The 14,015-nt window shown below is 40.8% G+C and overlaps 1 protein-coding gene across 1 annotated transcript in view; it reads left to right on the forward strand.

Annotated features, from left to right (window-relative positions):
- The first annotated feature begins 157 nt into the window (after positions 1-157).
- Positions 158-14,015, forward strand: part of MFSD2B (major facilitator superfamily domain containing 2B) — a 28,492-nt gene continuing 14,634 nt past the window's right edge. The window contains exons 1-6 of the mRNA XM_010002412.1: positions 158-166; positions 580-696; positions 4,065-4,189; positions 7,629-7,752; positions 9,606-9,684; positions 11,114-11,283. Of these exons, the coding sequence (XP_010000714.1) occupies positions 158-166; positions 580-696; positions 4,065-4,189; positions 7,629-7,752; positions 9,606-9,684; positions 11,114-11,283 (624 nt within the window). The remainder of the gene's footprint in view (positions 167-579; positions 697-4,064; positions 4,190-7,628; positions 7,753-9,605; positions 9,685-11,113; positions 11,284-14,015) is intronic.

Consider the following 14,015-nt stretch of genomic DNA (forward strand, 5'->3'; position numbering starts at 1 on the left):
TACAAAGTCAAGTGATTTTGCCAGGATCACATCAATATTTTGTAATAAAGAAGAAAGAAACAGCAGAAATATTTGGGATCTATTTGATCTGCATTTGATTGTGGAACTTTCTTTCTATGAATGTTGTCTGATTAGTATTGTATGAGTATAGATGTCAATGATAATGGTCTGAAAGAGTAATATAGGATTATTTTTATTTTTTAAAAGAAGGTTTTCAACCTTTAAAAAACCTGAACTAAGCATTCAAAGACAAACTATGCTATGAAAATAGTGAAACCAGCATGTTCACTTCTTTACTTCTTGCTTGTTTGTGATTTGTTCCTTTTTAACAGCTTGAGAGAAGCAGGTGGGTAAGCCTAGATTCTCTTAGAGGAACACTGCTTTTAGGGGCTGAATTAAGGAACAAAATAATTAAAAATCAATGGTGATGATAGGGGTGGAGGGCATATGGATTTTTTAGTGGAATAGTTGTGAAGACCTGAGTTTGGTGTTCACCTTAGACTTCAACCTTAGGACTTCAGTAGCTTTTAACTTGTGTGCCTTGTTTTTCTCATTATTGGTTCTGCTTCATCTTGACAGGAAAACAGACTCTCCATCTGCAGCAAATTATGCTATGCAATAGGAGGTGCCCCAAACCAAGTGGCAGGGAGTGCTGCTGCTTTCTTTCTGCAGATCTACCTGCTAGATATAGCCCATGTAAGTAGCACAAGACACCTTTATGGACTGTAGACTTACCTCAGCTTTCATGTGGTCAACAGTGTCCCTGGAATGATAAAAGGTGAATTAGCTGATGAAGTTTTTTTTATTGTCTTGTTATCATTGCCTCTAGCTGTTTAGCATCCTGGAAACTGCATAAAATGTTCTGGAAATGTTGTGGGGGTTTTTTTGTGAAGAAAGCTGAGTTATCCTTCCTGAATGTTCTTTGCTTCCAATCTGTGGCTTTCTGGTGCAGAAGCAGACCTGCTAAATCAAAGCAGTAGGAGTCATCATCCCATTCATTTGACTTTCAGCTGCTCCAGCTGGATTTCAGGACAGCAGAGAAACAAAGAAAATAAATCCATAAGCATTTTTTATTGTTTTGGATTTTCTTGTATGTCTGTGTGGTAACTAGGTGGTACAGATAAAATATCACACAGAAAAAAAGGAATTTAGGGAGATGAGGCCAAACTCCAGGGACTGTGAGAACAGCTCTAGCTGGAACTACATGAGTGGCTTTCAGCACTGATGACTGTTTTTATTTCCTGAAAAGATCAGGAGGTTCTGGATCAGACACCATTATCCATTTGCTGTTTAAGATGTAGAAAGAGGGGATACTGGGGCTGGGGAGTGGAGATGTCCAAAAGATTTAGTTTATAATTGTCCTATAAATATCTGATATCAGATGCTGAGGTGTAATTTATTTGAGGGGCTTAAATATTTGTTCCTTGATGGTTTAGTCTGTTCTCTGAAGTAATTCTGCAGGGACAGGATTTAATTCAAGGCCTGATAAACAGCTCTGAGATCATATGGGTTTTTTTCTACACAGAGCATGTAATTTTATAGTCACTGCATGGATTTAATTCTTGCCCACTTAGAGTAAAACTCACTGGGTATAATCTTTCATGCACACTCAGTGTCCTTTCTAAGAAAATCACATTTTTATGCACTTTATGTAGCTTACAGTTTTTCCATTTGAATTCCTTGTTCCACCTAAATTACTTGTATAAACTACAGTAATATAAATGTAAACTACAGAAATATAAACGTAATTCTAAACCACACAGGATCCTGGAGTCAAATTCCAGAAAACACCAAAACCTCTGTTAATAGGATTCTGGTCTTTATGCCTTTTGAGATGGGTGAATTTAGCATATTTTATCTTTTATTTTATTGTAGGATTCTGGTCTTTATGCCTTTTAAGATGAATTTAGCATATTTTATCTTTTATTTTATTAACACTGAAAAGTCTCTGACATTGGTGCTGACAGACACTGGCCACAATTAAGGGCTAAGAAAATGCAGCCAAGAGATGTATAAACCCATACTGATGATGAAGACAGGGTGACTATGCAGGCTCCACTCCTAACATAAAAGAGCTTTTAATTTTCCTCAAGGCTTCCTTCCACTTCTGCTTATCTAGTGTCCACTTCTGTCTATTCAACTATCTGAACAAAGCACCAATGCAAAACCCACCTAATTTGAAGCTCTCTGTCCCTCTGTCCCTCATAACCACAGGATTTCAACCCCTGTATCTTTCTGACTGCTAGTTTGATCTTGTTTTGGCTGACTTGTCTCTTGAGAAGCAGTTGTGACTTGTGAGCACTTCCAGAGCAGCCCCCATGGCAAGTCTGACTCAGGGTTGATGAACTACTTGCCACCCTGGCTGGGGTAGCCACAAATAAGCAAAGGTGGGTGAGGTGAACATCAGCAAACTACTGTGGGACACAGCCTGGTGCTCATCCCAGCCTTATCCTACTGTACAGCAACAGAACACTTGGCAAGCCACTGTTGTTCCCTGTTCTGTTCCCAGTCCTTCCCTACTTGTAAGTTTTCTAGGCTGAAGTATTTATCTTGGAGCTGAAGATTGGGTGCAGCTGCAATTTCACCTCATTTGGGCTGAAATTTAACAGGTGTGATTACAAAAGTGAATAGCACCTGCCTTTTACAAAGGTCATCTGGGACATTCAAAGGTTATTGCTTCTTTCTTTCATTCACCTCTGAGGGAATACCTGCAGCAAATCCTGAAGGCAGGGGGCCTGCACCAGCTGGAAGCCCTGCTGCCTAGGAGGCAATAAACTCCACAGAAAAGCAGGGGACACTGTCTCAAGGTTGGTGTTCCATCAGCTGCATTTGCCAGGCTTCCTGCCATACTGGAGCACAGACAGCTTGAAGAAGCACACAGATTAAGGTTTTTTTCTGCTGTCATTTTTTGAGCCACATAGGCTGTTTCAGTAGGCTTTCCTGAGAACTGATTTGGGGAACGTTCAGGTGTACATGATTTCAATTATTTTTTTCAGGTGTGTAGTTCCAGTGGCATGGGCTGAGCACTTGGAAGAGAACCCACCTGTTAAACCATTGTGTGATAGGAATTCACAGGGTCACAGAATCACCAAGGCTGGAAGAGAACTTTAAGATCATCAAGCCCAGCCTGTGACCAACACCACCACATCTCCAGACCATGGCACTAAGTGCCACATCCAGCCTTGCCTTGAACACCTCCAGGGACGGTGCCTCCACCACTTCCCTGGGCAGCCCATTCCAATGTCTAATTACCCTCTCTGTGAGGAAGTGCTTCCTAATATCCAACCTAAACCTCCCCTGGAGCAGCTTCAGGCCATGCTCTCTAGTCCTGTCACCAGTTGCCTGGGAGAAGAGCCCGACCCTCACCTGACTGCAATCTCCCTTCAGACAGTTGTAGAGAGTGATAATGTCCCTCCTGGCTCATTTTATTCTTATGTGATCCATGAACATGTTTTTCCAAGTGAGATTTGTTGGACGTGTGCTGGCAACTTTGATTTGAACAGATGTGCCTTATGCAGTTGAGTTGTCACAGTTCAGTTCCGAGTGGATAAAACCTGCTGTGCTGCAACCTCTTCCACAGCCTCCTGCCACCAGCTGGCAGCCTCCTGGGTAATCTGGGGAGATGAAAAATCATGAATGCATATGAACAGCTCCCTCTGCTTTTTTCCTAAAAAGGTCAAGATAGAGATGGAGGGAAATGGGGCTGTGTGGGAAACAAAGTGAGGGGATAATTAAAGGGGCTATGTCAGATTTTATGACTAACATAAGGACTTTAGTCTGCTGTTTGACTGCCTGACTCATTTTCCTAGTTCTAAACACGTTTGTAATCTCTCCTTCCTTGCACTCTCCTCCTCTAATTCCTTCTTGCATGGTGCCTATCTCAGTGTTTCACTTGTTTGCTACAAATAACCAATAGTAATTTCTATGACAGTAGCAGACATGTTTTGCAAATGAACTATCATTATTCTTTAAAACACTGAGGTTTTTTCTGGAAAGTTGCTTTATGCTGTTTCATTGTATTGAGACAATGGCTCTTGTTTACGCTATTGTGTCTGTACTTCCAGATTACTCCGTTTCATGCCTCTTTGGTGCTGTTTGTTGGCAAAGCCTCAGGTGCAGTTACTGATCCTGTTGCTGGTTTTTTCATTAGCAAAAGCAGATGGACAAAAATTGGCCGACTCATGCCTTGGTAAGCAAAACTATGTACATGTGTTTGCATACATACAGGAATATTTTGTGTGTTGTGATGATACACTCATCTCATTGAGTTAGGCTGTTTTTTCTTTTCCTGTTCCCCAGACAACAGTGGTTGTATTAATTCTACATATATGAAAACAGAAAGAAAAATTGTCATGTCATCTGTTTCCCTTTCATCTCTTCACTCATGAGAACATTGAGGAGATTTTCTTCCACTGGAGACACAAACAACTAAAGCCAAGAACAGTGTGTTCTTAACAAAACTGGAATCTCACATCTAAAACTTTCTTGAATCTGTGGTTGAATTTTCATCTTTGTCTAGATTCCTTTAGCTTGGCTCTGCTTCTTCCCAAAGTTGGAACTTGTTTCTACTTGTCCTAGTGTGCCTTCCCTTCTCACATGAGCCTCCCAGGAGCTCCATTAACTTTCTTTCTCTAGGCCTTTTGATTCAGTCAAGGATAAGTGCATCCATGGGGAACAGATGTGACACCCCAGCATCAAAAGGCCCAGCAACCAGCACTGCCCTGACACCTTCTGACATTCTTCCTTACAGCAGTCATCCTGGTCCTGCTTCTCTTTAGTCCCCATAATCAAAATACTGAATTAAAAAATCACCATGACTTTTATAGTGGAATGAGGTGCTGTCAGAGGTTGATAAGCAGTCCTAAAGGGACCGAGTGATGTTTCACAGTCACACACTTATCTCTTGTAGGCACTCTAGACAGGACACTTGTCCATGTGCTGTTCATGTGGTGTAAGGAGAGAAGAATGAATGTTACTCATATAGGAAGGAAGCTGAGAGATGTGAAGCAAGAAAGCTGGAAAAGAGTGGCCCTTGTTAGAACAACCCAAGCTCATCTGTGCCACAGGGCATTTATTTGGGGGGTTTTTAGCATTTTGGAAGTCAAGGGGAGACTGAGGGGTTTGTGAAATAGGGAGTCATTATTGCTCATCTGTGCATTGTAAGGAAGTATTGTAAGACATTTTCAATTAATATAACCCGAAAACATGACTGACAACAAAAATCTAAGAGTAAATGTGGTATCCTGAGCAAAGAAGCTGAATTTTCATGGAAAATAAGCCAATTTTTTTAGCTGGTGCTTCTCTTACTGTCATGTGGTTTTAGGGCTACAGAAACTTGTCTATGGGCAGCTTATACCTGACAAAGAACAGAAGGCAAGTACATGTTGGAAGTGTTCAGGTCAGAGTTAAGCTTTTTCTTAAGAGCCCCATGGGAGAAGAGGAGCTTGCTGCTCTTGCTCTTTTCAGGACTTGGTGTGTGACCAGGTAAAAGGAGTGCTTTTTAATGAGCAGTGGATTAACTGAGTAACAAAGTTATTAAGAAAGAAAATAATGACATTTTAATACAAATGGCATTAGTTGTATTCTGATGCCTTTTTTATTAATATTATTATCTGAAAATACTGCAAATACATTGTTCAGTGTTAGCATTAAATTGATGTTAGAATAGCTCCCATCCTAGCACAAATATGAACTTATCAGCCCTTTGCACTGTAAACCAACTGTTGTACAACTGGCATTTCTTACAGGAAAAGTGCTTATCTAACCCAACCTTTAGTGTTTGTCAAAAAGTTGCTTTCTTCCCAGAGGATTTAGTCTGGTTTTTTTGGTGGTGGCAATTTTGTTCACGGTAATTTTGTTCCTGCACTTTGGAGGTCAAACCATGTGTATACAAAGCAAAAAAAATTTAAAAAGAGGTCTTCCATTAGCTTACAAATACTTCAGTGTATTGAAATTATTCTGACTTCTCAAGTCTCAAGCAATGGAATTGTCTCAGCCAGAAAAGCCTGCCAGCAGAGCAAGAACATTAGTAAAGAAGATGAACATTTAGCTATAGCTTAATGCTCTGCTCAATATAATAAGAAATCATAAATCACTCTTGATCTCTCTTATGTAACATGTTTAAAAAGCATAAGCAGACATTGACTTGAAATACACAAATCTGCTCATTTTGTTAAAGGAGGTTAGAGTAGAAAATCAGATATTCAGCAGCTTCAGCAAGGCTCTGAAAACTCATTGACATTAATGAGGAAAAGAAAATGTGGAAAGAGGATGGGGAAAAAAAGGGGGAAAGAATACTAAGAGGGTTATTGCTGAAAAGCTGTATGAAAAATTTGCTCTGAAAATATTTAACTGTCATGACCCTGTCTGGATACCAGTCTGGAACAGCTCACACTTTTGGTGAGGAGGGTACATTCCCTGAGATGTGTTAGGATTTTCCCTTATTTGTGTTTTCCATTCCTGTTGCTGAGCAGCTGTGGATGAACTATGGCCTGGGGACCAGAGGGACAGAGAGTACCAGAACCTGGCACTTCCCTTGTAAATGCTCAGCTCCTGGTGGTGCTGAACATCCCAAAGAGGACTGTGGGAAAGCCATTGTTTTACTATTTACCCACATTACTCTTTTGTATTCTAGGTTTCCAGTTCACGACTGAAAAATAATCAGCTGACCCCCAATGTCAGTAGTGCTGTTGTGAGGGGATTAATCTGTTTTCTCTTTTATGTGTTTGGATATATTTTTTTTGGGATCTTGGTCATCTAATTACATTGTTTAATGTCTGTTTTACAATAATACAGGAGAGCCCTGATGCTGTTGGTGCTCAGACTTTTAAAAAATAATAGCATCTGACCATGTCTTCCGTATCATGGAGTTTGATAAGTGTTGTTTGCCTGAAATTATTTTTAGACTAATGTAATTAGTTCCTGGTTACTGACAATGCTTGGAATTTAAGTTTCTGTGGTTCTTTTTTTAAGCCACCTTCCTCACCAGGAGATGATTCTTTTGTATTTGAATTGATAAGGAGTTTTGCTGTTAAATGGAGCAAATTATCACATACACAAGTATATACAAACTGTAGGAGCTTTTGCAGTAGGCTATCCACTATCTTTTATGCTATTTACAGCATTTTTAATTATATCAACATATTTGCACTTGCTTGAGGTAGCAATGAAGAGGCTAAGCTGAGAGGAAAACTGAAGGCATGCAGATTGGAAAAAAGAATCCTTGGTAATGAGTCAGCTCATCATCAGAAATTGCTTAAGTGTGCAAGGACATATGACAATAGAGCTTAGATTTCAGTGGTTCTTTTTAATAAACGTGTAGTCTGAGACATACTGAGGAATGGCAGTATAGGGATGCTGTTACAGTGCATGTCTGTTCAGAGTGGGGTATAAAGTACAGCTCTTTTCCTTCAGGTTTGCTATTTTTTCCATTTTATGGAAATACTTGTACACATTTTATATTAATCTGTGTATTTATTACACACTAACATTTAATACTTAAGAACATGACATTATTGTAGCTAGAAAAACTGCACATAAAATGCCTTATATTGATTATTAGCAGGAAAATGCAAAGTGCTTTGCTATCATTACACTGAGTTTGTTGACATGTGTTATCTTCTTTGCAGGATGCTGGCATGTACACCCTTCACAGTAGTGTCCTATTTTTTTATGTGGTACCTGCCTCCTTTTGTATTGGGAAGAGTTGCATGGTACCTGATTTTCTACTGCCTTTTCCAAGCTCTGACCACAGTAAGTAGACTGAAGATTGTGATGTTCTCAGCACTAACTTGCTTGCTTTCTGTCCATGTTAATGCATTCAGATTTAGTAAACTGAAATTTACCAAAACATTACATTTGTTTCAACTTCTAGTGAGTTTAGGGGTAGGCAGATCTCCTGTTATCAAACCCTCTGCTGATTGATGGTTTCTTCCAATGCTTTCTCTGGCAACTGACCTGCTAATTCAGGCAGATTACCTCCAGTCACTTTCACTGGCAGTGCTCAAGGAGACCAAATACATCTGTGGCTCTAGTTCTGTGTGTTTTGACTCAAGCTAGAAGGCCAAGAGAAGTCAGGGTACCAGAGCTGAAATAGTACTGCTAGTAGTCATCATGATGTTTGTGCCTTGATAGAAGAGTTTGAGCACAAGGATTTTGTGGGGTGTATCCTGGCTGATTGAATTTCACTGGATCTTGTTTTGAAAAAGTGGCTCCCAGACATTGAAAACGTTGCATTTTCTGTTTGGCTTTTCTCCTTTTTACAGATCTGTTGGACCTGGGAATTTTGTATTCCTGTGTTAAACTAGAATGTTTCCCTGGGCCCTTTTTTTCCCCTGTAGAAAGGTGGCCCAGAAGACATTAATAATGGATTAAAAGAATTCTCTTCCCCCTCTCTTTTGAAGGAAAAACAGGTTTTCCATGGCACAGCTCTGGAAACGTATACACTGGCCATGTTAAATGGAGGTGAACAGAAATGTATTTTGTGTGAACAGAATAGAATGCAGATAGTGTAGTGGGACATAGTTTGCCTGGCTATAACAGATCTCTGTGGTGGTGGAAACACCACAGAGAACTCAGCTGTTCAAGCAGGTTCATATCCCACTTCTTGTCTGAGGGTTTGGCCTGTATGATGTTCCAAGATTTAGAAGTGAATTTTATTATAGTTCAGCTCTATGGGGACAGGATCCCACCCACATAATGACCATCCAAAATGTCAAGCCTGTAATGTTCAACAGTTATTTTCTATTAAGTGCTACTAGAGATAAGGCCTTTCCTGCAGTAAAAGTGAGGCTCATTTACCCAGCACTGCAATGAATATTAGCAGTGCATTGTTTGGCCCAGGGAGGCTGTGAATGTCTCCTTCTCTGGAGACATTCAAGACCCACCTGCAGTCCTGAGTAATGTGCTCTAGGGGATTCTGCTTCAGCAGAGGGGTTGGACTAGATGATCTCTAGAATTCCCTTCCAACTCTGACAATTCTGTGATTCTACCAAGATTTCACAGCCACGTGTCAATTACCTGCTAGACAGTGCTGTAAAAACAAATGAGCAACACTCCCCATCTACTTGGGTGTTTCTACCTGTTCTTAACTCCAGTGAAGGAGTGTGTAGCAAATTGGTGCTGAGGACGAAGCAGTTTTCACAATTATCTTCTGGGATTACAAAGTGAGACAGTTCTATGAAATATGTTGGGGATTTTTACAGTCTCCTCTCTTGAATAAAGTGGGAAATAGTATTGTCTTCATTATGGCTTTGCTTTCTGTCAGTTAGATCAAGCTAGGAACATTATAGTTTCCTAGTGCAAAGAAAACTAGATGCTTTATAGCCTAGCTAAGAAGGATGTTTTCCCAAGGGAGGTGAAGGAGCACAGCATTAAAGTAAAGCCTCTTGGTAATGTATTATTTTTTATTTGTATTATGAAAGGTAATTTTTTTTTCCCTTTTATATGTTTCACAAGTCAGGAAGAAAAGGCAAGAACTTTGTGCTAAAAATCCCAGTGTTCTAAATCAGTGGATTCCAAGGTCTCATTAAACCATTTTCCTGGATATCAAAGGAATATAGCATTTACAATGACAATTTCCTAAGTGATGTTCTTTCTTTGCATAGTTATTCCAAGTACCATATTCTGCCCTCACCATGTTTCTCAGCACAGACCAGAAGGAAAGAGATTCTGCAACAGCATATCGTGAGTGTGATCTGGGCTTTGTCCTGGGGGTTAGGGCTGGGGTTTATTTAAAATCATTATTTATCTATAGGGAGATCCTAATGGTTTGTGTCTCTAAACTGGACCTTTATATGGAATGTTTAATATCTGATGAAAAATATTTTGACTTGTAAATGCTTCTGTTTTTCTAGCAAAATAGACACGAGTGTTTTTCTGTCTGAAGTTGTTTGATGAGCTCTAAACTCTCTTTGGTTTATTACTAGCCAGACAAAAGAATAAAAGTCACTCTTACCCATGCCAGGGTAGGGAGCAGTGTTTAATTTGAAGGTGTTTGGTAGAGGAAAAAACAAAGTGCTAATCTTCTGTAATATTGAATTAAAGAAAGTCTGAAAGTAATTTTAAGCATATATTTTTTATTATTTTTTTCTCCTATTTCAAACTTCCTTAGTTTTATGTGCTATAAGTTCAAATCTCAAACTTGGTTTTTTCTCTGGGAAAAAATCTACCTGAGCATCTTTATGCAAAATGAGCTTGGACAGTGCAATTCTGCTGCCATACAGGAATGCAGCTTCTCTTCCTGCCATGGGGATGACAGGTATGGCTAGACTGGGTGGGAACAGGAGTGGCAGGCTTGAAATCACTCAGGGTGAATAGGTCCTACAGCCCAGATTATTAACCACTGCCCTTGTTGGAGCTGTAACAACTATCTAGCCTTGTTGACTGATCTTGAGTACATGGAGCATGAGCTGGATGCCCGTGGCTAGATCTTGGTTTCCCAAATGGAGATTTTGGTTGGTTTTTTAGGTGATGCCTTGTTCTGATGGTACTTGGAGCATCAGTGTTCTGAGTCATTCCCTGGGGCTGAAGTAGCTAGTTCTGCCTGACTGTGGCCTTAGGCAGTTAAAACCAGCATCTGCTGTTTCCAGGAGCTTTGCAGCTGTATTATTTCCAACATGAGGCTGAGTTAAGATTAATTTACATTTGGAGAACCTAGAGGTCTGATCACATAAGTGGTTTGAAAATTTTTTCAAGAGTTACTGTCAAGCTTGAGATGAAAATTCTGATGTTATGGCTCCTAGTCCTGCTTTGGAAAAATGACATTCAACATTTAAACTGTAGGTCTGCTTTAGTCCTCGAGATCAAAGGTTTCTATGTTATCCCCTTGTGGCTCTTAATCTCAGCTGCCTCCATCATGAAACTTATATAAAAGAGGTTCTTACATGAGGGGTTCTAAAAGCTAATCAGAAAAAAGATGACAAAACTGCCTTTCCTTGAAACTGCTGTGTTACTGACCTGGGTCTGCTGTTCTTGGTACTGCTTTTTCTGCTTGTTCTCTGTAAAAGAAGATGGTTTGGTGAGGTTTCTCTTCAGTGAGACAAGTGAGCAAGCTTGTAGATGGTGGAGGAGCTGCCTTCTCATCCTTAGTACACATTTGTGCTTCCTTCTTCAGGAATGACCATGGAAGTGCTTGGGACCTTGATTGGAGCTGCCCTTCAGGGCCAGATTGTGGCCAGTGCTCACGTCTCTCATCACTGCACTGGGAATCCCCCAGTGAACACAACTGACTCCTGGTATGACACTCCCAGCTTTCCAGACCCCTCAGATCCCCTGCTTCATCAGGTGAGTGCCCATGGGAGCACAGTAACCCTCTTAGGGACAGGGGTGGGGGTGTTTCCCTAATACCACATCCGATAACCAGCCAGGTAAGCATGAACATGCCTTCTTTGCAATCAGTGCCACTGGAGCTGAGACAGCAACCTTGTTGCAAACAGGGCTTCCCCTCGGTTGCCTTTGCAACCACTTTTCAGGCTGGCAGCAGAATTACACTGGGGAGCTTTGCTGAAGATGGAGTCATAGCATTGTTTTTGTTAGAAAGGACCTTGAAGATCATCAAGGCCAACCAGTAACACAATTCTGCCAAGTCCACCACTGAACCATGTCCCTCAGCACCACATCTACATGTCTTTTAAATACCTCCAGGGATGATGACAAAACCACTTCCCTAAGCAGCCTGTTCCAGTGCCTGCAACCCTTTCAGTGAAGAAATTTCTCCTAATATCCAATCTAAACATCCCCTGGCACAACTTGAAGCCATTTCCTCTTGTACTATCACTTGTTACTTGGGAGAAGAGACCAAGAGCCACCTCTCTACAACATCCTTCCAGGTAGCTGTAGAGAGTTAGGTCTCCCCTCAGGCTCCTTTTCTCCAGGCTAAACAACCACAGGTACCTCAGCCACTCTCATAAGTCTTGTTCTCTAGGCCCTTCACCAGCTTCACTGCCTTTCTTTGGACACTCTCCAGCACCTCAATGTTAATGTCTGTGAAGAAGCTAGGAGGTATATGGCCATCCTTTGTTTTCACTAGGGGCTGATTTACAGTTTAGAGAAGCTTACTTTACCCCACCCAGGAGTACAGCATCCAGTTCTCGGGTCCCCCACACAAGAAAGACATGGAGCTATTAGAGCAAGTCCAGAGGAGGGCCACAAAAATGGTCAGCAGGTTGGAATACCTCTCTGATGAGAAAAACCTGAGAGAGTTGGATTTGTTTATCTCAGAGAAGAGAAGGCTCTGGAGACACCTTCTTGCAGCTTTTCATTATGTAAAGGGGACTTATAAGAAATACAGAAAAAGAATTTTTGCCAAGAGCTGCAGTGGCTGGAAGAGGGTAGAATTAGATTAGATATGTAGAAGAAATTTTTTACAGTGAGCTTGGTGAGAAACTGGAACTGGTTGTCCAGATAAGTTGTGGATGTCCCATCTCTGGAAGTGTTCAAGGTCAGGTTGGACAGAGCTTTGAGCAACCTGGTCTAGTGACATATGTCCCTGCCAATGCAGGAGGGTTGGAACTAGATGAACTTTTCCATCCAACCCAGATTATTCTATAATTCTATGAAAAAATGATAGGTAGAGCAGGATCTTTCAGCTCAACAACACTGCTTTTCACAGCAGTTATCCCTGGGGAGCCCCTATACAGGTTAGTGGCTGTTACATGAATGAAACTGTGAAGTCTTGGAATCTGTATTCTTGTGAAGATCTAAAGCACTGTTGAAAGTAAATGGTTGGTAACAGGCAACTACTGGGAGCAAGAGCTCAGAGGTCAACATGTGGAATAAACCTAGAGATCCATGCTTGTTTATTTAATTTTTCCTGTAATCCCACACAAGTAATTTAATCTTCTTGCTTCAGTTTTCTGTCTTTTGAGAAACAGAGATGATTTTATACATGGGATGAAACCCTAAAGCCTTATCCAAACCCCACTGAACACAATTTGATAATCTTTCATTGTTTCCAGTGGTCTGGAGACAAACCCTGCATCACTTACCTTATGTAGAGGTTTTTTTCTGTGTCACTTGTGAAATCAGCAGTTTGTTGGTTCCATTTTACCAGCTGCTAGATTTGGTCTTTCTTTTTACTTTTTCATCTATTTCTCTGTGTTTGCATGTACTAACTGATACACAAAGTTCCTCACGAGGAAGATTCCTAGACCTGAGTCTAATATCAGATGCTTGGTGCAAAATCAGGGGGTATGTATTCGTGCTCAGCTTGTTGTAGCTGAATGGCTCCTGCTACCATCTTCAGCAGCAGTAAAATCACAAGCCAAAGGCATGTTTTGGTGCATGCTTTGATATTGCATACCCTGGCACCTGTACTGGTAGTCCAGGAAAGGAGAAAAGGCCTTGCTTCCCCCCTCTCTGACACTGCTTTCTGACTCTGTGCTGCCTGATCCTTGTATTTTAGTGCAGGTAATTGTAAGGCTTCTGAAAGAGCTGACCTGGGAAGCTGCCTAGGGAGAGTGGGGCTGCTTCTGTAAGTGCCCATGCCTTTTTATAGCTGATTAAAGCATTTTTGAAGCAGCTTGCTAGGTAACTCCTGGTGTATATGTTAACAAGACACAGAAAATCATCCTGTCTTCCTTTTTAGCTTCTAGGACAATGGCTTGATGTAAAAAACTGCTGTGCTGTTACAATTCTGTGAATTGTCAAGAGGAGTAACTTGAAAAGTTGTGGAGCAAGCAGAATTTCAATGCACAGCAGGTTCCCTGTCTGAATCTGCTTCATGCCATAATCACCAGCGTCCACTTTCAAATCCCTTTAATGGCTTTTAAGGAAAGAAAAGATACATTATTTGCTTTCTGTCTAAACACATGTGCTTTCCTGTTCTTTTTGAGGTTGGGGGGAGGTGGAGAAAAAAGCTTAACAACGCATTGAATGTCAACTAGTTTTTATTTTGAAGGAAAAGCAAAGATACATACCCTGAAGTAGCCAGAGTTTGTAGGCAAAAGTAGTATCTTTCATTAAACTAACTACTAGCACTGGGGGACAACAGAAAAGCTTTCAGACACACATTTTTC

The sequence above is a fragment of the Chaetura pelagica genome, unplaced genomic scaffold (assembly GCF_000747805.2).
Source record: "Chaetura pelagica isolate M959 unplaced genomic scaffold, ChaPel_1.0 scaffold46, whole genome shotgun sequence".
Classification (NCBI taxonomy): Eukaryota; Metazoa; Chordata; class Aves; order Apodiformes; family Apodidae; genus Chaetura; species Chaetura pelagica.